The sequence below is a fragment of the Boleophthalmus pectinirostris genome, unplaced genomic scaffold, assembly GCF_026225935.1.
Source record: "Boleophthalmus pectinirostris isolate CB_2022bp ecotype Guang Dong unplaced genomic scaffold, ASM2622593v1 HiC_scaffold_568, whole genome shotgun sequence".
Taxonomy (NCBI): Eukaryota; Metazoa; Chordata; class Actinopteri; order Gobiiformes; family Gobiidae; genus Boleophthalmus; species Boleophthalmus pectinirostris.
Genome location: NW_026571434.1, coordinates 1 through 25,000, shown reverse-complemented (window position 1 = coordinate 25,000; position 25,000 = coordinate 1). Strand labels below are relative to the sequence as shown.

At 40.4% G+C, this 25,000-nt stretch overlaps 2 protein-coding genes across 6 annotated transcripts; one reads left to right on the top strand and one right to left on the bottom strand.

Annotated features, from left to right (window-relative positions):
• Positions 1-35: 35 nt before the first annotated feature.
• mtmr4 (myotubularin related protein 4) lies at positions 36-16,411 on the bottom strand. Of its 4 annotated transcripts, none has more exons than XM_055163190.1 (5): positions 15,933-16,411; positions 14,494-14,670; positions 13,335-13,432; positions 5,039-5,128; positions 36-784 (listed from the first exon to the last, which is right to left on the bottom strand). In XM_055163190.1, the coding sequence occupies exons 3-5, from the start codon at positions 13,335-13,337 to the stop codon at positions 608-610; spliced, it is 270 nt and encodes an 89-aa protein (XP_055019165.1). In that variant the 5' UTR covers positions 13,338-13,432; positions 14,494-14,670; positions 15,933-16,411; the 3' UTR covers positions 36-607. The 4 variants fall into 4 exon arrangements, with proteins under 4 accessions (XP_055019165.1, XP_055019166.1, XP_055019164.1 ...); XM_055163191.1 differs by lacking the exon at positions 15,933-16,411 and adding an exon at positions 15,406-15,918; XM_055163189.1 differs by lacking the exon at positions 14,494-14,670 and having other exon boundaries at positions 15,933-16,408.
• A 526-nt stretch (positions 16,412-16,937) lies between these two features.
• On the top strand, positions 16,938-22,297 carry hpda (4-hydroxyphenylpyruvate dioxygenase a). 2 transcript variants are annotated; one of them, XM_055163188.1, is made up of 14 exons: positions 16,938-17,045; positions 17,310-17,336; positions 17,467-17,529; positions 17,866-17,970; positions 18,035-18,077; positions 18,177-18,259; positions 18,557-18,646; positions 18,714-18,820; positions 18,936-19,013; positions 19,593-19,755; positions 20,360-20,431; positions 20,533-20,655; positions 21,100-21,216; positions 21,883-22,297. In XM_055163188.1, the coding sequence occupies exons 4-14, from the start codon at positions 17,890-17,892 to the stop codon at positions 21,994-21,996; spliced, it is 1,071 nt and encodes a 356-aa protein (XP_055019163.1). In that variant the 5' UTR covers positions 16,938-17,045; positions 17,310-17,336; positions 17,467-17,529; positions 17,866-17,889; the 3' UTR covers positions 21,997-22,297. The 2 variants fall into 2 exon arrangements, with proteins under 2 accessions (XP_055019163.1, XP_020785865.1); XM_020930206.2 differs by lacking the exon at positions 16,938-17,045 and adding an exon at positions 17,053-17,134.
• The last annotated feature ends 2,703 nt before the right edge of the window (positions 22,298-25,000 follow it).

Here is a 25,000-nt window from a genome sequence, read left to right as displayed (position 1 = left end):
ACTATTAGAGAAAACTGCACAAGCATATGTGTGTCTGGGTCTTATTGATGCATGTCTAAACTTATTTCAGCAAAATTTCTGTGGAAGAGTCCTGGAAAAAGTTACGTAAGTTTGTGAAGACTGAGATTTCTCCCAGCTCTGAATGAAAACAATCGACCTGTGTGCTAGTAAGGCTTGACGTCAGAGAGGAGCCGCCAGTCTGCAGTGTCAATGTTACTCTGTGAGTGGAGCCTCTATGCCACTAAACTGCCAGTGCTGCAGATATCATTTTTTGCTTTGGTGCCTCAGATCATGATTTTCTTTGAGCCAGATTACAATTTAGATTTGATCACAAGATACACTGTTATTTATTTTTACTACAATAGAAAAAATATATATAATCTTCTGCTCACAATTCACTGTGACTGTTTAAATCCACCTGTCACTCAGAGCCTTACAGAGGGTAACCAATAGGAGAAATGGGTGGGAAACCTGTGTTTTAGCACACAGATGTATTAAAGAGAACTAATGAATCTTCCATTTGAGTTAAATCTCAGTATCGCCCAGGTGTTAGCGCCATGGCTGCTGTGGTGCAAAAACTTTAGATTTTCTGTGGCGATGTGGCAGGTCACTCGTCTTCAAACGGCACCTTTGTGAGTAAAGCGGTGTTCCTATGAGGGCCACTTACATTGATGACAGAGTCCTTGAACTTGATGTGCAGCCTGTAGTTAGACATGGCAATGATGGCTTCATCGGCACGGCCAAGAAACTCCACCCCCTCCCCCTGGAGAACTGAGAATGGCACCTGCAGGAACACACAGACTGTTGTGACTGAACTGCAGAAAACAAAAGTTTAAGGTGAACTACGTAACATTTGTGGTGCACGGTTTACTGCCTGTTAAGCAATAACATTCATAGAAGCAAGCAGGTGCCAGGCCCCCTCACTATTAGAGTTATTTATTATATTATTTATAATAAACTCATTGTTTGTCTTGTTAATGGATCCATTCATTCATTCATTCGATCAACAGTTTTGAAACCAAATCCCAAAATGATTGTGGACCACAACAGTGGAGTTATGAGAACAAGGAGGACACAGTGTGAGTGTTTACATGTGTAGTGGCCCAATTAGACTGGAGTAGTTTTACAGAGGGCTCTTTGTGAGCGCAGAGGCTGTGGCATGGCCCCAAAGAGCAGCAGCGTGGAGACTGTTCTGGTCCCAAACTCTGCATCAAGACTGAGGGATCACTAACTGTTCTTTAACTTTTTTTTTTTAAAACAGGCCAAGCGGGACCATCCATCAGGTGCACAAAAACACAAACTCTAGATTTGTAAATGATTGGAGCAGGTCTCTAATTGGGGGCCTTTTGCTCTGTGTGAGGTTGTGACTTGTGAGAGTTGCTTAGTAACAGCTGTGTGCATGACTTCATGTTAGCATGCATTGCTGAGTCACACAGGGAGGACCCAGTGAGGCATTATACAGGTCATGCAGCAGGCCAGATGGGGATTATAGTTTATATGTCATAAAATCCACCTCATTTCTGTTAAGAGTTATAGCACAGAAAAACACAGCTTTTGACCAGAAAATGAATGTTAATGGACAAAAAATGACCCATGTGAGAAATATAAATGAGCTGAATACAGAGCTTTACAGAAGAGAAACACTGTGCTTATCTAAGCAGGAAGTCAATCTGTCAAAACTCATTCGTTTTATGGTTACATGGTATACAATTTCTGACAAGCATTTTGACTGTGATTAGATTTGTGATTTATGTTTTAATAATACGATCTGTTCAAAGTTCACATTTTTTACGTGTCTAGACTTAACAAAAAGATTCAAATATTAACTAACAAACTAATACAAGAATTGCATTTCAGAAAATGACATGTTCATTGCTGGGTTTCCAATGACATCACAGTATTCAGTAGGCCAGTGTTAATTAATATAAATGGGGGTCAGATAAAATTTACACTGCTAAACTGCAAAATTATGCTGCAGTACAGTAAGTTCTTGGGTTTAATCAATAATCGAAAATAGATGGTTCAACATTTGTGAATTTACCTTTTGGATATTTCATGACAAAGCGGGAGCTGAGCCGAAAGGCGAAGCTCTCGATTTACCGGTCAGTCTTCCTTCCTACTCTCACCTATGGTCATGAGCTCTGGGTAGTGACCAAAAGGACAAGATCACGGATACAAGCGCTCGAAATGAGTTTCCTCCGCAGGGTGGCTGGGCGCTCCCTTAGAGAAAGGGTGAGGAGCTCAGTCACACGGGAGGAGCTCAGAGTAGAGCCGCTGCTCCTCCACGTCGGGAGGAGCCAGTTGAGGTGGCTCGGGCATCTGTTCCGGATGCCTCCTGGGCGCCTCCCTCGGGAAGTGTTCCGGGCATGTCCCACCGGGAGGAGGCCCCGGGGAAGACCCAGGACACGCTGGAGGGACTATGTCTCTCGGCTGGCCTGGGAATGCCTCGGGATTCCCCCGGAGGAGCTGGAGGACGTGTCTGGGGTAAGGGAAGTCTGGGAGTCCCTGCTTAGGCTGCTGCCCCCGTGACCCGGCCCCGGATAAGCGGACGAAAATGGATGGATGGATATTTCATGGCAAAGTACAATGTCATTTTCCTATTTCTAATGGTGATTCTACAGTGGGAGCATTATTTGATAGAAAATATAAGACTGTCAAAATGAGCTACCTCTGCCCAAATTCATATAAATGAGTAAATAATGGTGATTCTACAGAGCTTTATTTGATGGCTAAATTGGCCTGTCAATATGTGCTACCTTTAGTCAGAGCCCTATTTGATAGCATAATTCGACTGTTAAACTGAACTACTTACGCATATTCATATAAATGAGTTGAAATTTGACATAACTAAGAAATAAAGTCTGATCACCATGTGCAAATGGCATCAAACCCGCTGTCTCTAATCCAAAGAAATATGTTGTAAAACTGGATCTATATAACTGTAAAAGGAAAAACGTAAGATAGCTTATTTCGACGGGGTAGCGTGAATCGATAGATGTCAGTGTCGCTTTAGGCTGCTGGTAGCTCATTTCGATGGGGCAGCCCATATTGACAGAACACCAGTTCTATGGTGCACCTTTAATATTTGTCAGGAAAATGTAATTAGACATTTTCCCCAAATCATTCAAGTGCCATGTGTTTCTTATCCTTTACTGTGCGTGACCAGTTCAGAAGTTGTTCAGCACTTTGCATACAACAAATTTTCCCCAGGGACAATGGAGTATATTTGATTTGAAAAATAAGTGAATGGGTTTAGCTGCACAATCTGCTGCTAAGGGAAGTCTAGTTAACAAGCCTGAGACACTGGCAGCTGCAGTAAATGTGCTCTGATCCAAAAGTAGATCATGAGTCACCAGCTCCAAACGAGAAAGCACAACTACAACTCCTGTGTCACGTTCTAGCAGAACAAATCAAGAAAGGAACACAAACCACAGAGAGAAGAGAGGAAGAGATAAAAAGAGGGAGAAAGAAGCATAGAGGTACAGAGAGACAGAGAGAGAGACACACACAGACAGAGAAGAGAGACAAAGACACAGAGAGAGAGAGGGGGGGGAGAGATATAGAGTGGGAGAGAGAAAGAGATAGAGAGAGACACACACACACACAGAAAAGAGAAAGACACAGAGAGAAAGGTAGAAAGAGGCAGAGAGAGACACATATAGAGACAGCAACAAACACATACACATACACACACACACACAGAGAAAGAGACACATAAAGAGAGAAAGAGACAGATTGAGATACACCTGCAGAGAGAAAGAGAGAGAAACAGAGAGCGACAGAGAGAGATACACACACAGAAAGGGACAGAGAGACACATGCATAGAGAAAGAGAGACAGATGGCGAGAGAGAGACACACAGAGAGAGATAGAGTGAGTGAGAGAGAGAGAGAGAGAGAGAGACTGAGGGAGGGGTATGAGACTTGCTGACTTGAGTCGTGACTTCCGCTTGGAGCCGCTGCCTGTGAGGACACGCACGTGTTCACACATTCACTACAGTGAGCAAACAGGCCCAGTGAACAGAGGCACAGAGGAGCAAAAGCACTGCTCATAATGACTGTGGAAATGCCTGTCATTTATGTGAGCGCTGCTATAAGACATGAAGTGTCAGTGAAACTACGGGTCCTCAATAACAGTGTGTGACAGAGGGGGGAGGGGCACACATAGCATACAAATTACTTTATTACAGTGTTTAGTGGTTTAGACTCACACCCCTCCTCATCTCCCCTCAATGTGACAAACAGACTCAAGTGATGCTGTGAAACATGCAGGAGTGGGTGATATTGACAAAAATTAGTACCTTCAAAGATTATTTTTTTTCATCTTGAAAACGATGTTAAAACGTTATTTAACTATGCATCAGAAATGTTTTTTTTTTAAATAAATGCCTTTAATGTCTTGGTTGATGTTGAAGTTTTGCACAAAACAGAGCCTTAAAGTAACCACTTAATACATGTTTCAGCTCATATTTTTAAACTCTTGTCCTTAATGTAAATTAGGTTAGGTTGATATGTTATTGTTAAGCAGTTATCCTTCCGATATTGAATGATCATTAATTTACCTCAATAGCTTTTTCCAAGTATTTCATTGCTGATAATCACATGCAAATCAATTATAAATCACAAGTGCTATAAACACTACCCAAGCAGAGCCTCCTCTCTGATAGTTAATGTGACCTTTGGTAATAAGTCTTATCTAAACTGTTTGGAGTAATTCTGAATTCCTACGCCCACACATTCTGGTGCCGTTTATCAGTTTCTTATCATTTCCATTAGACTCTTATAATCGCTCTCTTACAAACTTGCTTATAAACAGCCAGGGAGTTTTAATGCATATGCTCTGGCCACTCAAGTGTCAGGCTCAAAAATGCTGACATATGCAACTCTTGTAACACAGCGGCAGCAGTGCGTTGGTATGCAGCAAAAAAATATGTGCAACCAAAAAAATATGGTCACTGAAATTCAAATGTCAAATGAGAATTCATGTTGAGGTTTTTAAGAGCTCTTCATGGATCTAAAGCAGGGACATGGCAGCCCACCTGTAGGCTCTCATCCTCCTTGACCAGCTCCTTCTGGGGGAACAGGTCCTTGGCCTTGATGTACTCCAGGCTGGGAGGCCCCTCTTCACCCTGCACAAATAACACACAATCACATATTTTACAGGTTATACTAGTAGATTTAAGCATCATGATTCACATCGCAAAAGTGACAGTTTTGTGCTTCCAAATTTCTTAAGTATGATGATCTGCTAACCCTGCTCCTGTGTGCATTCCCCTCTGGCAGAAGGTGTGTGGCTGACACTGGGCTCTAGTGCCAGACTGCTGTAGACTTTGTGCCTGGTCTTAACAGTGTTAAACAAACAGTGATACAGTTTTTTTTTTTTTTTAAACATATGAGCTCAGACTTTCTGCCAAGAAAAAATATTTCAAAAGGTCATTTTTGTAAGCACAGGAACTCCTCTATGATGATATACAGAGGCGTATTGCATTCTTGGGCTGATTAAGGTAGTAAAATATTCTTATCAAGCACACACCTGTGGTACTGGTGCTCGGGCAAATAGAATTAAATGTTGCAATCATATTGATTCATTTGTATGTCATTTATTTACTGAAACTATTTGGTACCAATTTAAGTTTTTGAAGCCAATAACTGAAGCGTGGCTATTAGGATAACCAGGCTGCTTTCTGTACCAGCACAGATCAAACACTGAGACAAGATGACAAAAGGCTAGATTAAGTTAAAACAATGTTTTTAGGAACTGTTACAGGAGGATGGTTGGAAAACAGGTTCATTACCTTTTAAAGTCTGAGAGCATATTATCTGAAACTGACACATTTTGGCCTGTTGTTTCTTTGACTGTCCACGTATAGCGACAGATTGTGAGGCCTTTCCTAAAAACCTCCTGCTTCTGATTAAACAGCTCAGCCATGTCCCTGTGTCCTAATGTACCTATAAGGCTTATTATAGTACACTTGTGTTATCTTGATAATAAATACTGGGATCATGTCGATGAGTAAATATAAAAAAAGCAACAGGAGCTTAGCTCCACCTGTTTACAAACACTACACCTGCAATCAAAGGTCCAGACTGTGATTAAGCCTGAGGATGAGCTACCCCTACAGAGCAGTGAGCAGATGGAGACAGCCCCCTCAGAGCCATCTCTCACATCCACACACTCAGAAGACACTCAAACTGACACGAACAAAGTCATAATGCATCACTTTTCTCAGGTAATCGCTCGTGTCTGGACAAACATCGTCCTTGAAATATCAGACTCTTATGAGACAAATGAGGGCTGAAGCAATACTCTCATTGGATCATAAATTATCTGCATCGAGTGACAAGGAGACTCAGGACAGAGCCCTATGTGTGCTCTCATAAGGAAGACGAGTGCTTTAATATAAGTAAACAATAACAGTTTGACCCAAACTAAAAACATTCCTCACCAATATTATTAAGAAGAGCTTTTAGAATACTATTGACAGGAACTATTTCAACAGTAGGCTTGTATCTGACCTAGGGCTGCACAATATGAGAAAAAGATGTCATATTCAATATGTTTTGTATTACGATAACAATATTGTAATATTTTAATGTACTTTACTTTTTGGCTCAATAAGTTCAGTTAAATTAAAAACAAAAAATGTGCATGCCTTCATGTATTAGTAAACATAAAAACTGATGAGACTAAATCAAGACCAGCCCAAATAAGGACTATTATGAGTAAAATCAGCTTTTTATGCATTTTACAGTACATTTCTCTAATATTGAATGTGTTATGAATATGAATATGTTTTATATTTATCTTCTTGCAACATTGATTCATGTTTCAGCCAATATTGCAATATTGATATTTTTGTGATAGATTGTGCAGCTCTGATCAGAAAAACTTCACATTAAGCTCAGACTTGGTTCCCAACTTAACCTTTGCAGATGTCCCTTGAACAAAGAGGCCATGTCAGTTGTACATTTGAGAGCTTTGTGACAGAGCCGTGGGTCAGAGCTGAGGCTGCCACACAGATGAGCTCATAGTGTTGCTGGGCAGTTTGATCCTGTGAATACAGCAGACCACAGCAGACAGTTTAAGACTTTACTTTGTGGACATGAGCCAGACTAATTTCAGGAAAAGCATTGATTACAGGCTGCTCAGTATAAAAGTGCATACATCCAATCACCGCACAGCGCCTGTGCACTGCCCAAAGCCTGTTATGTAATGCACTATAGGTAGATCCTTGGCACTGGATGTTAGCTTTCTTAATGCAGGGCACACAGGCTGCTGGGACACTGTGTACCTTATAGAGGAAAATTAAGCATCACAGTGCAATAAATCATTAATGAAGTCTATTCAGAATTTATAACACAGCTTCTTGAAACTCAACATATCATTTAAAATAGTGGTTGGTTCCATTTGTTAAAATGCATGCCTAAAACTGACTTTAAAAGCACTTGTAAAGATGGAGCACAGCCTGTTCCACCCGCGACACGTTTTTGCTTCGTCACTGCTGTGAGCCTGTGCACCCGCCTCCCGGTCTGTCGTCCAATCACAGCGCTGCGTGCATGTACCCCAAAGGTGATAATACTAACTATATCTTCAGTGCACTCCATCAGCTGATTGGGCAAATGTGACAGTCCCGAGTAAGATAAGAGCAGGTCTGGTTTCAACTCTAGTCTGTGAATGGAGGTACCAATGACAGGGGAACATTAGAAATCACAAGTGTCTGGTTGCCATGGACACGCTTTTTAGCATCACAGACTGCACTGTACAGCTCCAACCAAAGCTTTTGGAAAACAGTCCTCTCACAAGCAGGATTATTTAACAAATATGACCAAAATACATTAGGAATCTGGATGTGATTGGATATACACCAGTTTGAAGATAGAGAATCTCAATAAATACATGTTAACTGTAAATATATAGCAACCACTATGTTTAAAAATATGAAAGAAAATGCAGTATATCCAGGGAGGTAGTAGATGCAGGTGAAGATTCAAGATGGTGGAAAGTGAATCATTCTCTTTGTCCTCCCTCTGTATAAATATTTTAGAGACCACCGACATGAGCTCTGGTCAGCTTTGGTTCGTGTCAGGAGTTCAAAATAATTTTAAAGAAATACTTTTTCTAATTACTTAAAACAACTTGAAACTCAACTTGTTGCCCCATGTGTTGTGGTCTTAGACACTTGGTGAGGGTGAAAACACTATGCTGCTATAGAAGTGGATTCAACATCTCCAAAGATTTTAGCTGTATGTACACATGATTTGTTTAGCTAGCACACATAATAGCATTCGAGTCATGGAAAAATCTAAGCCAATCGAGTTAGCCCGTTTATGGGCCCATTTGGTACTGGCATTGTTTGGCAGATGGGCATAAACATGATTTATTGGACCAGTGGCTGAGCATGTTTTTCCACAGTTTGACAAGGCTCCAGACCATTTCACATGAGCAGAGTGTCAAAGCTGTCCAAGTCATGGAGGACACAGCTCTACATTATACTGTGACGCAGGAAGTGCATATTCAGCCGAAGCACTCAGGTAAAACTACTAGTACTGTCACTCCTGCTGTATCTGAACAGAGTCAGAGCAGATATGTACCAGTGAACTTCACTTTATAGTACAATTATACGTGTTTGTCATCTTAATTACAGTTTCCATGTGTTTTAAGTAAAATAAACGATAAACGATATGCTGGCGATATGCAAGCCACAAGGATTGTCGATAAATGAATAAAGAGGATCTCCCATTAGAGTCTTTCTGCAGCGAGCTCTGATGCTCTGCACATGTTTGACTCTCAGGCCTCTGATCCCCACATCAACAGCTCCACGGTACAAAACGAGAGTGAGCAATAAAAGCACTATCTGAGCCCAGAGAACACATCCAGGTGGTTCCATTACAGTTCTAAGTAGAGTCCACTCTGGTTACTTAATAACTGCAGCACTCACGTGTGACAGCCAACACCCCCTCTCCCTCCTCAGCATCATGGCTCTCTGATTGGATGTACAATAGTAACAAAGCTAAAAGAACTTACAAAGCAGTTAAGCATAGAGCAGGATGCCCTCCCTGCACGACTCATGTCGAGGAGCGGCAGGGCTGTGTCACGGCGACACACAGCCTTTGGAGCAGCGCAGCACAAGCACGCGGAGCCGGCATTACCATTCTTCCCCCGGCCCCTTCCTCTCCACCTCCTCTGCTCCTCTCTCCCTCTTCTGCTCTGTTCCTCCTCTTCCTCTGCTCTGTTCCTCCTCTTCCTCTGCTCTGTTCCTCCTCTTCCTCTGCTCTGTTCCTCCTCTTCCTCTGCTCTGTTCCTCCCCCTCCTCCTGCTTAGAGCTGGTCCAGAGATCCTGCGCAGTCGCCTGGTCACATTCACACGCTGCCTCCTAAAGCTCCATTGAAGAGCACAGAGAACGTTGGTCTGAGTAGCTCCTGTTGCTTTTAAGTCCAGCCCAGAAAAGACCATGAATGTCCACAGAAGCAGCTGATGAAGAGCCAAGTGGAGCACTGGAAAAGTGATAACCCCAGATGTGCTTGAGCTGTGGCAGATAAAAGGAACAAGGGAAAGTGCCGGAGGAGACCGCTGAGAGAAGAGGCTGAGGAGGGAGCAGCCTGATGCTTAGCTCCGCCCTCTGCGCGCGCATCCTCCTCCCGCGCCCATTCTCACGTGCTCCTATCTCTCATCTCACCCTCCTCCTCCTCCCCTCCCGTTCACCCTTCACCGACATCCCCTCATAAATATGCCTGCGCCCCAGCACCCAGGCGCTAAAGCACAGAGTGTTCTGCAGCATCCACAGACCGAGACATGAGAGCAGGGCTGCTGTCATGAGTGGAGGGTACACACAGATACACACAGATACACACAGAGCTCTATAAAAGGCAACACAGGTGAAGGCCATGGCACGTCTAGACTTTGGGCTTTGTTTGTCATCAGTCATTTAGCACAGGACACGAGTGGAGGACAACTCGAAGAGAGGAGAGAGGGAGGAAATAGAGAGGAGAGAGGGAGGGAGAAGAGAGGGAGGGGGAGAAATGACACAGCATTCTCCACACCTGCTCTGTCTCTGTGTCGTTTTCAAATGCAGCAGATTTGTATTGATGGAGATTCTGCTGCAGCTTCCTGTGCTTTACAAAGAGTCAAGGGCAAAGCTGCGCTCAGGGGGACACACAGCCCCTCCCCCCTCACCTCTGTGTCCTCCTCATCAGAGTCGTGACACTCGCCTTCAGCGGCTGCCTGCATGAAGCCCACATTATGTAACACAGAGCCACGCGGTACACTGCAGCAGCATCGGAACAGTGGGGTAATTTTCTATTTAATATGCAGAACAGTGGAAAATAACATTAGATAGGGCATTTGTAATACCATCTTTTCAAGTGAGATCAATGAGTAGCCAATATAAGTCCTTAAAAGATCAGTTATGGGAATAAGGGGGCCAGATAAGTAATATGTAAAACTATACTGTAGAGGTCCTCAGACCTTAATTTATAACTACAGGCATATACAGATGACATAAAAGCTTTATGCAATAAGGCTATGATGCAGCTGTGTGTACGGCCCATTTCATTAAGTAAATGGACAAGATATTCATTGGGGGAATTCACCTCCACAAATCAATACCCATGTGATTACACTGTGCTGAAACTATAGACTTATATCAACATTATATATGTGAACGCTCATATTGATCATAGGCTCCTCAAACTGTTGTTTAAATCCATTTTGTTTGTTTTTTTCTTAAAACTTTGTTGACAGCATTTGCTAATGTGTTCATTGTGTCACCACGGTAACTGCTGAGCATTACACCATAAATGTAAAACACCCCCAGTGCGAAGTATTAATATGAGAACATTTGTCCCAGCGTTCCCTCACAACCGGCCGCACCCAGCACACCCATACACAAAACCCCATTCGGCCTCCTGGGTTTCAGGTTTATTTTAGGAAAGGAGGCCAGCCAGTCACCCAAGCACAGCTCTATCCACACATACAGATGGGACAAGGATATTAATGGACAACAAGGTTACCTGCAGACACACTACAGCAAAGTGAAGCGGTCAAACAAGTCAAAAATTAGTTTAGATGTGTATTTTATTTTATATAACTTAGAGATATAACAAACAGTCAGCCAAATTACCATTAACCAGGCTATGGAACACATTGCTGAACATCATCCAATACCATCATCACACATCAGATTATGAGGCAGGTGTTCATCTTGCCTAACCTGTGTGCTGACAACATCACAACTTAAGGTGACAAAATCTTCCTTCTATGCTCACCAGCCATTGTCATTGATGGTGAGCACCTGATGCATTATGGGTCACAAAAAAGCATCCCTATTGTTCCTCTATTTCAGGAGGACAAAGAAGACTCTGGAATGACTGAAATACATCCAGGTTTTTGTTTTACTGAAAAAGCAGGAGGCTGGGAAGCAATTAAGCAGAAAGGATCAGGTGGATCGGGTTACCTGTGGAACAAACTGCTGGGACAATGTTGTGCACTCCCACCTGGAAAAACAACCCTGTCACCACAACACAGAGCAAACAGTTGCACACACACACACAGCTAATTTACCCTGTTAAGGTGCTACATGTTAGAGGGACACACAAAACAATGTAAAATTGTGGATAGATTTGGAATTACTTTCACTGGGTATGAAATATCACAAGGAATAAACATTTAGGAGACAATAGGACTAAAGTATAAATTACCCTGCAATAAATATTAGATTTTCACTCAAAAGCAGTCAATTAAACTATATTCACTTTTTAGAACTTAGTTTAGGAGAGCATTGTAGAAGTAAGAGGGTACAAAGAGGAGGCGCTGTTGTTGTTGCTGGGGACGAGGGTTTCAAAGAAAACTCAAACTAATGAAAAGGTTAGATGACAGTTTCCACTTTTGATATAGGAATACTGACAGTCATCCTTGAATTTATATAGAACACATTTGTAATGGTTCATCCATGTGGAACAAAAAAAGTCAACAATATTGTGACCCACATAACAGTATTGTTGTGTCCCTAGAAAAAAATAAAAATAAATAAACTCTTTGTAGGCCTACAAGGTCTACACCATAAAGATGCCTATTAAAACACAATAGGCTACTGACCTGTCAAGTACTGTCCCACTTTTATAACTTTATGGAGATGGTCAGTGCACATAAAACAAGTACACTGGGCTGGTGCAGCTGAACATTCTGTCTCTGTAGAGGGACACATTATTTGCTCATGTCTCTGACCCAAAGGGGTATGGGGCCCCATAAAAAGCAGAGAGCGGCACTGGGCCACAGGGACATTCTGTGGACTCGGCCAGCAGAAACTCGGGACACATCCTCCTGTTACACTTCCTATTTCAGGCCTTTAAACACTAAACGTATTTGTCTCTTCTCTGATTACTTCTCTCTTCTTGTGCTGCACTGTGGTTTCAAGTGTTGTTTAAACAATGTTGAAAGTAACAGACATATACAAATTAACACTTGAGTTTTGTTGGAACCTGTGGGCTTTTTCTGAAGAAAGTTTGGGCAGTTGCTTCTTGTTCGAGCAAAAACGTGCAGCAGCTTGAAGTGGCTGAAATATGTCATTGGAATTAGAATAATCTGCACTCATATGCACAGACAACTCCAGCTCTGCAGACAGAACATATTGATCACTGTTCTATTTTCTGTTTCAAAGTGCAATCATTTTATTATTGCTGAGAAAGCTTTTTACTTTAAACCACAGATGTATGCTAATTCACTACTGGGAAAAATAGCCAAAAAAAAGTGGTGTTCCTGTAAATTAATGTAAAATGTTTCTAATTACGACAGAATAATTCTGCTCATGACATATATTCAGTGTTTTTTTGTGTTTTGTGTTACTTTTACAACTGATATCTTTTCGGAATAGCAGAACCAATTACTATGGCTAATATACTAGTGTGAAGACATACTGTTCTGTTTTGAAGATATACTTAATATTAGAAATTTGCACATTAAAATTTTGGAATAAAAGGAAAAAAAAGAGACAAATAAAAAAAAAAAAAGAAGAAAAAAATTAAAAGAAAATATATTTCGTCAAGTTTTAATAAAATGTCAATTTTACATTTGACTGATCTTGACCTCAACAAATGCATAATAAGATTAATATGGTCTAAAAAAATCATAGCGATATTGTCAATAGTCAATAATAAACGTATTTGAAATTAAATGTACTTTGGACTTGTAGAGACTTCCTGACTGCACATAGTTTGTACACAATGTATAAAATATTGCGTACCCACACACCACTAGAAATCTAGGTGTAAGTGCAGATAATATCATGTTTTACTGTGTGCTTATTATTAAGATTAGTTGTGTCTCTCTGATTGGCTCACCATGCTGTCAGTCAGTGTGAAGACAGAGGATCTGGGCACTCCTCCACAGATCCCTCCCTCTCCTCTACTGGGCGCTGCTGCTGTGCCAGGTGTAACTCCTGCCAACACATGAACACACTACGTTAGCAAAAGGTTAGTAATGCACTGCACTCTTTCAGTACAGCAATTTGGAGGAACAGTGACGCAAGCACAATACAGGAACAATAATTGTCAACAATGTGCACAATATAACTTTAGTGTTATGAATGTTGACATTATTATAGTTATTGAGAAGGAACATACATTTTTACAGTTATTCACAATTATTAATTTGACACATACAGAAAAACTGTATATTTCTATATATAACCTATAAAATGACATTTTATTTCAATCACAATGTCTAATAGATGACAAATCCTCTCATGTGTGATGAACTTAAAACATTTAAATTTCTGGTCAAGTACAGTTCATCTGACATAAAAAAAAGAAACCGATAAAAAAAAAAAAAAAAGCTTGGTTTGCTTTTTGGGAGAACAGACTGAATTGAAATCACTTATTATTTTTAAGTTCTCATTGTGACTTGAAATATTGACCAAATCATCTTAACACACCCAATGCATATTCATTTTTATAAAAGGCATGAAAAGTTTGAGTACAAAGATTTGAGCACAGCCTGTCCAAAGTTCTAGTCTGGGATGTTTCAGACCAAATGAGGTCAGGCCCTGTCAGCAGCCTCTACACACAGACACAGACAAGCAGGCACATGTGAGGTCCTCCACTGAGGATCAAGTGACACGACGGCCAGAAGCGAAACTGTGTTTTACAGGAAACACAAACACAACATTCCAAACCTCACCTGCAACACAATACTTACTGGAATACACTGTAATAGACTTAACTGGAACAATGAATGCTTTATATACTGAACTGTTCATTCTCGCAAAACAGAAAACAAATAAAATGTATATAATTTTTTGACACAATTATGCATAATTACATTTTCCCCTCTTTGACAAACTGAAAAAAATAAAAATAAATAAATCAATTTGTGGAAAAAGTTTAATCCTGATTGAACTTGTACCCAGTTCTTTTTTCTGCTGACACACCCCCTTTTGCACACCACACCACACAAGCAAAGGGAAAAGTTTGAAAAGCAAGTATTTCTCAATCCGCTTACCTGTTCTATTTCAAATTCAGATGCATGACAGAGCTCCGCATGGAAGTTTTGCAGTTCAAATACAGCTAGGTGCTTTGTATAGTAGCTCTCTCCGAAACATTCTGGTAGTAATCCAGTGCTTGACATGCCTTGGCTGTCCCTCCCTTTTCAGCTCAGTACTCCTCTCCCTCCCACACTCTATCCATGCAAGAGTGAAAGAAGCCATACTACATGAGTCATTTTATCAACACTGAACAGCTTTTCACTGCAAAAGACTTTCTGAAAAGTAAATACACGACACTCATATGGTACTGTAAAATGTAAAGTGCTAATCAAAGACAATAAAGCCAATTTTTGCACACAAGATGCATTCAAAACTATTTCACAACCTTTGAGAATTTAAATAAGTTCATTGCTATGCCCACTTAAATGACCTAAGCAGGACTAGTTAAACATTGCAGTTAAACATCAGTTATGCAGACTCACTAAAACCCTAAAAGTTGACCCTCTTCACATTATTCAATCTTCAGGAATTATGCAACAATTACCTACAAAGTTGTAGGTAATATTTTCAGATACATGCGCTTTAAAAATTACTTCTCTTGTTGACAAAGATGTTGGGCATCTTCTTTCTAAATTAGTTACATTTACATTTTTAAGTGAAATAAAATACATCAAATCGAAAAATTTAAGAAAGCAAAAGCATACAGTTTCAAAAATGACTGCGTGAAAGAGAGGATATAAGGATACACGTTGTAGGCCTTTGCATGCCTAACATTTAACCGTATACATCTGGCCTTAACCTTTTTTGACAGTCTAATTACGCGTGAAAGCATGTTTAATTAGACTGTCGAAAATATCAGGTACTAATTTTTAAGAATAATTGAACTAATGAAGATCTATTAATTAATTTCCTAAACGCTTCATTCTTACTTCAGTGAATGCAAGATGGTCTTAGACGTGAGTATAATGAAATCCATGTTAAAATATGGTGTGGTAATGGAATTCACGTAGCACTTGTTTCTTTCTCGATAATCTACTAATAGGCGGGGTATTCCGCTGTGATTTCCTGCACAACGCGTGATCGTGTCAGGTGTGTAGAAGTGATAGGACTTTTATGACAGCTCTGGCAGAGACAACAGGTGTGTCAGGTCTGCACATGTGTGAAGAAAGTGAAAGCAGTACCCGCCTGTGAGCTCAGAAGACTCCAGAGCAGACACACACACAAACCAAAGCGGCCCACTGTGCTATGTACGCGTGTTTGCAAAGTAGCATTGTGCTAACTGCCGGATAGCATCACTTTAACCATCTGGCGCGAAAAGCTCGCCCATTTACCGATAAAACTGCAAAAACAAATGGCACACGGCAAGCCCAACGAATGCACATAACACGCAAATTATGTCACAGTCAAACGCACCAAGGAAATCACTTCTTTTTGAAATTTAAACCGAGTTACTCACTCAGAAAGAATCAGCTGACACAACGGTGACTCAGTAGACTACACTACTTCCGCATTCCCGCGTGATGACTGCAGTCTGATCCAATCAGAGAAGAAGGAGCCGTGACGTATGCGCCAATCAGGATGAGGGATTCTCACGGACCAATCATAATACAGAAACATAAAGGATGGGCGTAGCACACGCCCACGGAGGAGCCAATCAAATATAGTTCTAACTGTTTCGAACGCCAATAGAAAATCACAGCGCGGCACAAAGTGAACGTACTCACAAACACGACACGGTACGTGCGCCTGCCGCTTCAAAAGAATGAACTCTTCTCTGAGAAGCCACATAAACGAAACCTAGAGTATAACAGTCAACGAAACATCAATAAGAAAAGTAAAGAAATAGTCGGAAATCATCCTTCCTGCCTTCCTAGCCACAGTGTAAAAGTAGGGTGTATAGGGTAAACAGAATTCTGTCTGTATGGTAAACTGACTGCAGCCTTGGCCCGGCATTACTTGAGTTGAGTGAGTTGACCTCACATGCACTTTGAAACCAAACCAAGCTTTTGCACTTTAGAATAAATATGGGGGCGGGGCTATTAGGTCAAAGTGCATGTCTCATTAGAAAATCTATAGGGCCTAAAGTAGGACTGGTAGCCTACCTATTTTACCCTTTATTTAAGCATACAATACATGTCTATTGTCTATTGTCTAAAATAGTGTATAAGCTGTAGCACAAGTAGCCTATACATGGCCCCATAGCTCCCTCTAGCGAAGAACACGGGAAGGAAATGTCTTTCACTGAGGATTCTGAACAAGGTTTATTTTCAGGGCCAGTGGGTATAATTTATTCTGAACAATATTTAACAAGACAATACCTAACTTATAAAGCTGTAGTCTATACTGCTCCAAGACTCTCATTCTATACAGGCTCTGTTGTGGACAACAATTTCAATGCAAAGCTAACAATTTCCCTTCTAACATAGATGGACTGGCTGTGGTAGAGATGGACAGAGATGGACGTTCACACATTGACATGGCCTAAAGCGAGGAGGCAGACAGGTGGGTGGTGACGGGAGGACATCCAGACGGCCAATCACCGGTGGACATTGGGACAGTATTTTTTTAGGTGAGATCTTCTCAGGTCAGTCTTTCTCTGCAATCTAGGACTGATTTAGATCTTTTATTTTTTGGACACTGAAGCTTCATCTGATCATGGTAAGTTTTTAATGGATAGTTCAACTAAGGTTTAGATAAGGTTTGGATTAATATATTGTAAAATCATTTGTATTTTTGGTTTACTATGTCAAGTGATGCGTCACAACAACAGCACCAAATCAATATCCTTCTGACCTACATGATCAGTTTAACTTTTTTGTTTCTTTTATTTCAGACGAGCTACACAGACAAAGGGGAGAAGGTAAGAATAAATTTGTGAGTGAAGTGCAGTTACTTAAACATTCACTCAGTTTCATGATGAAGTTGGCAAGAAATGTTTCACCAATTGACAGTGTGTACAGTGTATTTTAACAGATTTGTTTTATTCTTAGCACAAACAGGGACGGTTTCTGAGGTTTCATCATATCACCTTTTGGGTTGGCAATGCTAAACAGGTCAGTTCCAAATCATTGTAATTGTTTGCTTATTAAACAATGTCATGGATGATTATAATTATTTCAGTTTGATCTACTGAGTTGTAACTAATCAGATTACTCACAACTAATTGATTATACAAATATTATCTACTAGTAACTGTATAATCATTAACAGGACTTTATAAAGACTCAAAAACATGCCATGTGCTGAGGAAAGGTTTTGGGGACTCATCAGATTATTGGACTAGCAAAATAATCATTTATGTAACCCTAAACATGATAGAATTTTCCACACATGATCAAAGTCTAGAGACTGCAATAGAAACACGACTATGAATGTGCACATTATTCCAGGCAGCCTCGTTCTACTGTGATAAGATGGGCTTTGAACCTCTTGCCTACAAAGGCCTGGAGACCGGGAGCCGAGAGGTGGCTGCACATGTCATCAGACAGGACAAGGTAAAATTATGATGTCATAAAAACATATCCACGTAAGTAATATCAATAATGTTTATTTTACTAGATCATGTTAGTGTTTGAATCTGCACTTAATCCTGGGAATAAAGGTTGGTTGCAATATAAGAACACAACCCCTCATTATGATGTAGATTCTATGGACCAAAGTGCATTGAAATACATTGTGAAATGTTTCTTTGTTTCTCAAGAAATGGGTGCACATTTAATAAAGCATGGGGATGGAGTCAAAGACATTGCTTTTCAAGTGGAAGACTGCGATTTTTTGATTAAGGTATTGTTGATAATGTGTAAGTGATCTGTATAGTTTATGTTGAAGTACTGACATGCTTCACTTCCTGAAACAGGGGAAGTTCTATTGACAGTTAAGGACAACAGTTGTGTTTTAGTGATTTGCTTTACCTTAGTCAAGGTCAGGTAAAGCTTTACGTAACAGTGTTGACTACACAGTGACCTACAATGAACTGGAACTGATTTAGTGGCAAATTCAGAATTACGCTACAGCTCAGTTATATGGGGTTTATTGCTCTTTTTTTGAACAATGTATTTATCTTTTTTATTGCACTGACAGACAGCAAAGGAGAGAGGGGCAACGGTTGTGAAGGAGCCCTGGGTTGAGGAGGACAGTCATGGCAAAGTCAAATATGCCATGGTTCAAACGGTACGAGAAGCAAGCTACCAAAAGATACCCTATCGTTTTTATTAAACAAATTATTTTTTTCTGCCAGTATGGAGACACCACTCACACATTTGTTGAGTACCTGGGACCATACAAAGGTCTCTTCCTGCCTGGATTCAAAGAACCCCTGTTTAAGGATCCTCTATTACAAAAACTGTAAGCAGTATCAGTTGTCTTGGCAAATGTATTTACAAACCACAGTATAATATGTTAAGAAAGGCTCAGCATTTAACTGACTATTTAACTGTGTGTATCTTCTTTCTTGTTGCAGCCCCCCAGGAGGTTTAAGGTTTATTGATCACATTGTGGGAAACCAGCCAGATGACCAAATGGTGCCAATTTCAGACTGGTGAGACCCATGTCCAAGGTCACGTACAAACAACAGCCCATGAGGCAAAGTACAAGTACATCCTAATTTGTGATAATGAGTGACCTGTGTAGACCTTTTTAAAATGTATATATCTGGAATGGCAATTCTGGAACTGAAGGAAAAGGGAACTGAAGGAAAAGGGGGGTTTGTCAAATGAAAAGGACCCAGATACATGATATTAGTCCTTACATTTACATTACATTTACAGCTGCATATTTATTTGGTTATTCCTTAGGATGTTATAATAGACATTTAATGAAGTCGAGATTATTTTTTTTAGGTTTTACTGCACAAATAAATATAGACATGCACACAATAGTTTTCACTTTATTTACAGATATTAAATTATTAATTAACTACACTTTTAGTGCTGATTTTTCTATAATTTGAAAAAGAAAAGCAATCAAATGTACATTTCTATCCTGGAAATTCAAAATTGTTAGAACCTAACTGAAAATGTTTTATGGTGTGCTTTGTTTAGTCTCTGATTTTAAAGGGTCTAGACAAATCAAAATGCTCAATATGGTCAAAATGTAACATAGGTTTATGCTTTGGCAGGTATCAGAAGTGTTTGCTGTTCCATCGGTTTTGGTCTATAGACGACAAGCAGATCCACACACAGTTCAGTTCTCTCAGGTCTATAGTGGTGACAAACTATGAAGAGACCATCAAAATGCCCATAAATGAACCGGCACAGGGGAAAAAGAAGTCACAAATCCAGGTTTGACCCCAACAGGCACCGCTACCAGGCTTCAAAAACTGAACACTAGATGGCAGTGTTAGTCATCATTATACTGTTTTGACCACATAGACTGGATAGTCAAAGGTTTTCACATCCAGAATAGGGTTGTTTCTCTTGAGGACATTTAAAATGAAGTAATTTTTATTGTTAAATCTATAACACAGGAGGATTCAGAGCTCTGTTGAAGTATTTGTGTGTGTGTGGGGGGGGTGTCTCACCTCTTCATATTAGTTTTTTTTTCCATAGCAAGCAGCAGATTTTTATTTACATTTTTTATTGTGACATTTTTGAACCATGTATGACCAACAGCCTGAATTGCTTGAATAGCTGCAACTAAATATAGAGCACTGGGTGGAGATAGGGGTGGATGAAAACAGACATTTTCTAAGTACCCAAGCCTCCAATGCAGGAGAATACAGGATTATTCAAACATGCATGAATAAATCGAAATATAAGTTTGAGAAAGTTAATGATTAGGAAACACTGTTAGACATGGTTAAAAGCTTATAAATACTAAATTTTACACAATATGTCCCCTTCAACAGTGATTCTATCTCACTTGTACTTACCATTTTATCCACAGGAGTATGTTGACTATAATGGAGGCCCTGGAGTGCAGCATATTGCCCTCAACACAAGCAACATTATTGAAACTGTAAGTCGTGTATGATTACATTTAGAGCCTCAAAATACTTATAGACCTACACCTCTACATGTTGGAACAGGCTTCTTTATATCTATTCTGGTCTTAAACAGATTGTGAACCTGCGCGCCCGGGGGATGGAGTTCCTCGCTGCACCTGACACGTACTATGACACCCTACGGGAGAAACTCCAATCTGCCAAGATCAAGGTGAAGGAAGACCTCAACCGATTACAGGTAAGTACATGCAAAAAAAAGGAATGATTTTATTTTATTTTATTTCAGACAATGGTGTTTGGTACCTAACTGCCAGTAAGCCACAAGTAAAGATATTTGCTTAAATTGCTTACATTCAGTTGTCATTACTTTACTTTTCATTTTTCATTTTAGAAGTTGTATTTTTTGCTTTGGTGCCTACATTGTTAGTGCTTTATTTCAATATTTAAGTACCCTTTGTATTGTACATTAAAGCAAACTATAAAAAGTGAGACATTATTTTATGTATTGAAAAAGAAACTTACAGTAGGCTATGGTATTAGTATTAGTATTCAAATTTAATTTAAAGTAATATGGATTTGAATATCTTACAATGATAACTCTGCATCTTAGACTTCTTTTCTTATGTATAATGTATTGCTTGTATTAATCTTTGGGTTTATGTTCATTTAACTTTATTTTTAGGAACTGAAAATCCTTGTTGATTTTGATGACAAGGGCTACCTCCTTCAAATCTTCTCCAAACCAGTCCAGGATCGGCCCACGCTCTTCCTGGAGGTCATTCAGCGGTACAATCACTATGTAAGCAGCGTGCTGTTTTTGAACTTAACCTGATTACAACCAGACTTATCTGATTATGATCCTCTGGTGTTGAGTTTAAGGAAGAGTGAAAGGATTTACAAGCCTGCTGTTGCTTTACCTTTAGCACTTTCAAGAAGCAGGAACACCTGTTAACAGCTCCCACCCAGTGTGAACAGTATAACAGTAGCCCCCTTGTAAAAACTCAGTAAATCCATCAGACATACAGATTAAAAGGCTCTCTGCCGAACTGTAAAAGAGAGAGGGAGGAGGGTTTGGGGCATTTGGATTGGGTTGCATCCCCTGGCACTGAATTTTTAACATGGAGCACCCTTCTGCTTGTCAGAACAGGCACCTCTCGTCACTCTCCAACATTTCACTATACTCTACAGATGTGGATACAATGCATGAAAGCTGGAAACTAGACCCCCAACCACACCAAAGAGTCACCCAGGGCAACCACCAACACTTGATCTTTTTGATTATCCATGAAAATATTTACGTGATTAATTTACAGCAGCAGGAGCCAAGTGGATTCTTAAACTCTGTGAGAATATTTGTGACCTAAACATCAAAGTTTAACAGCGAACATCCCGAAGCCATAACAAATGGCTCTGAAGAAGGCCGATCTTTGGGTAATTAGACATCTGTGTGTGTGTGTGTCTGCAGGGCTTTGGAGCAGGAAACTTCAAGTCACTGTTTGAGGCCATAGAGAAAGACCAGGACGCCAGGGGCAACCTGACTGCACTAACAGCAGATGGCCAGAATAATGCTTTCAAATGAGCACTACACTGCTATGAAAACTACTAATACTACTAATGCAACAACTACTACAACTACAACTACATATAATACTACTAGGGTGGGCAACATGCCAAAAATATATATCACAATCTTTCACAATTTGTGTAGTACCTTTATAAGTTGTAAATAAATGAATCTTCTTTTGAGATTTCATATTTCACTGTGATTGGTTAATTCCACCTGTTACTCACAACCTTAGGGAGGCTGGCCAACAAGATGAGTGTGTGAGCAACAGATCTTGATAGATGAAAACAGTAGCCAAAAATCACACGTTTTATTTCAAAATAATTTATTTGCATATAATTGGAATGAAGACAGGTGGATATACATCTGTGATAGCACTTATCCTTTTCCATATAGAAACATTCGGTCTATACAGAAACCACTCTTAACCTGGACACATGGATAAATATATTAGTAAATAAATATATTAGTGACATGTCACTATATTGAAATGTTCTATTATATATAAAATACAACACTATTTCATTTCTGTTTCAGTTGTTCTCTTTTTTACACAAAAGTATCCAAAATATACTGACATCCCTTAAATATCTGGAGGGATTTGAAAAGGCAGTTTCAGCTGATGATTCTTGCAAAAACACAAGATTAAAACAAATATAATGATGCTTTTATTGTGCTGATGATTTTGGCCTTGTTTAAATTAATACTCTGGGTTTATATTGTCTTTAATAAACTCTAAGCCAAAGTGCTGCCGGTAGTTCAGTCATTTGTATTAAGGCATAGGGATGCACCAGGCACAACCTGACTGGTGAGGTATCACAGGGACTGCAATTACTGATTGTCAAAAGACATGCTCATTTTGAACATGCTCTCTTTTGATGGTGGAGACAATTATTGGAGGATGTGGTAGGGAAGGGTTTGTGTCTTTGGTTTAACAAATAAGAGCTTAGTGAATTAAGGGGTGCTGCTGGATACAAGAACTATTTTAACAGCATTATAAGGCACTAAGTGCTGTGAGCTCCTGTCTCTCCATCATCAAATAAAACTGTATTTGCAGTTAGAAAAATACAGTAAATTCACATTTTCATAAAACATTTTCCTGGTATTGTATGTCTGGTCTGTGTGGGGTTGTTGGCACAAAAATACATATTTTATTTTTTACTAATTAAGTTTTTGATTTAGTTGACACTGCAATAAGAGGTCAAATGTACTTGCTGCTTATAATGACAGGCTGCTCAGGTGTGGAGGGACCATCACAGCAACAACATTCAGATCACCTTCAAATAACTGCCAATGTGTCTTTTTATTCAGAGAATAAACTATCACAAATGTTAAGTGCTAAAAGCTCAAACCTGGTAATGCAAATTTGGTCCTAGTCATTTGTTTTTAATGAAAATGATTTCATAAATGGTTGTTATTAAAATGCACAGCTAAATTATATTCTGGCTGTAAGAAAAACACCTAAAGATTTGAGGATTCCAATGAGAACAGACTGGTTCATATTTGAGTGGCTACAATGTGCTATACTGTGTAAAACTTCAGTTACTGAAGGACATAGAAGTATCCTTATTCAAGGACAGTGGGATGCTTCCAAAGCTGATGCCCTTCACTCTCCACTTTTTCTGTTTAGCACCAACTCTGTATGACATGGCCAGGACAAAACCACACCAATAGCTTGTAATGACAAAGACATTATCAGTCATACCAATTTGATGAATACAAAAAGGCTACAAAAAGCTGAAGAAAAAAAAACATACATTTGTTGAGAACAGCTGCCATTTTTGAAATAATGAAAACAGGGCTCAGCACCAATGTGCTGAAGAATGAACCTCCTCGCTGACAGAGGGAAACATGTTTGAGGGATTGTGGACATTAGTTTGGAGGACTACAGCAGTACCTTTAGAGACCCCTGTGTGAGGCAGGTTAGAAATCCAAGCTGAGGTAGGCTCTCTCAGCTGAGACTGGACTCAGCAGAAGACAAGGATCAAGAACATGAAGTACCATGACCAATCAAGTGACCGAGTGAGAGGGGGTTCAGGAGGCTCTCCTCAGCGAGCATGGGACTGAGTCTAACCATGTGGATTAGATTCAACCACATTCCCTGCAGCTGTCTCTCAGGACATTAGGGAAACACCATTCAAATGGTTCTGAATCTTGTCAATCACATTTTTCAATATATCGGACATTTCAGACACAAGAGCAAGACCGTTGTGGTTGAATTATGTTAAAGGTATGGCAGCAATTAGCAATGAAAGACTTGTCCATTCTGGCTCCTATGTAGCAGCGTGAATCTGGGATTGCAACAAGTTCTCATACTCCTGACTCCTCTTCAGATCCTGTGGAAACACAAACAGAAAGTTACAAACAGTCTCACACAGGATCAGGATTTCACTGTCAAAAGAGTACCTCACCCTGATTATGTTGTAAGGTTTGGCAGTACAAACACATATCTGTGCCTAGGTCTGCAGCAGCCCCATGATGGTAACGGCAGGGTGGTCTGTCCATAGATGTCCCTGGACCCTGCAGCTGGGGGTCTGAGTGTGACTGCTGCACGCGCTTCTGCCACACCACATGTGTCCCAGGGCAACAGGGCCAGTCATCCATGCCCCCAGAGTCTAAGATGAGAGGCACAGGCAAGAGGGCGGGCCTGAGCTCAGGAGGGGAGCAGCAGAATCCCGCTCCTTGTCCGTAGTGGATGTGGATGTGGTCATCCTGTAAGTCCAAACTCTGGTGGAAGCGCACAGTAGCTCCATCCATAACACAGGCCCCCACCCGTCCCAGAGGAGGGGGTGTGTGAGAGTGCCCTGAGTGGCAGCAGTGGGGCTGCAGCTGCAGGGGGACAGGGGACACAACCACTGAGGGTCCAGGACTCAAACTGGGCTCCTGGACCTCTGTGCCAGGGCTGGGACGGTCTGTAGGCTCTGGCTTTGGGCAGTGGCAGGGACTGTGCTTGGGAGAGTCCAGAGGACGTGAGGGGCCCGGGGGTGCAGTGGTGCCCTGCTCCTCATCAGAGCCTCGG

Bases quoted from the DNA above. Each gene is read 5' to 3' on its own strand.
- mtmr4 (XM_055163190.1), bottom strand. The intron at 785-5,038 runs GTGGGCTGCCAT...GTGTTCCTGCAG, and splicing joins AGGAGGATGAGAGCCTACAG to GTGCCATTCTCAGTTCTCCA.
- hpda (XM_020930206.2), top strand. The intron at 19,756-20,359 runs GTTTGACCCCAA...TTTTATCCACAG, and splicing joins AAAAGAAGTCACAAATCCAG to GAGTATGTTGACTATAATGG. The intron at 20,432-20,532 runs GTAAGTCGTGTA...GGTCTTAAACAG, and splicing joins CAAGCAACATTATTGAAACT to ATTGTGAACCTGCGCGCCCG.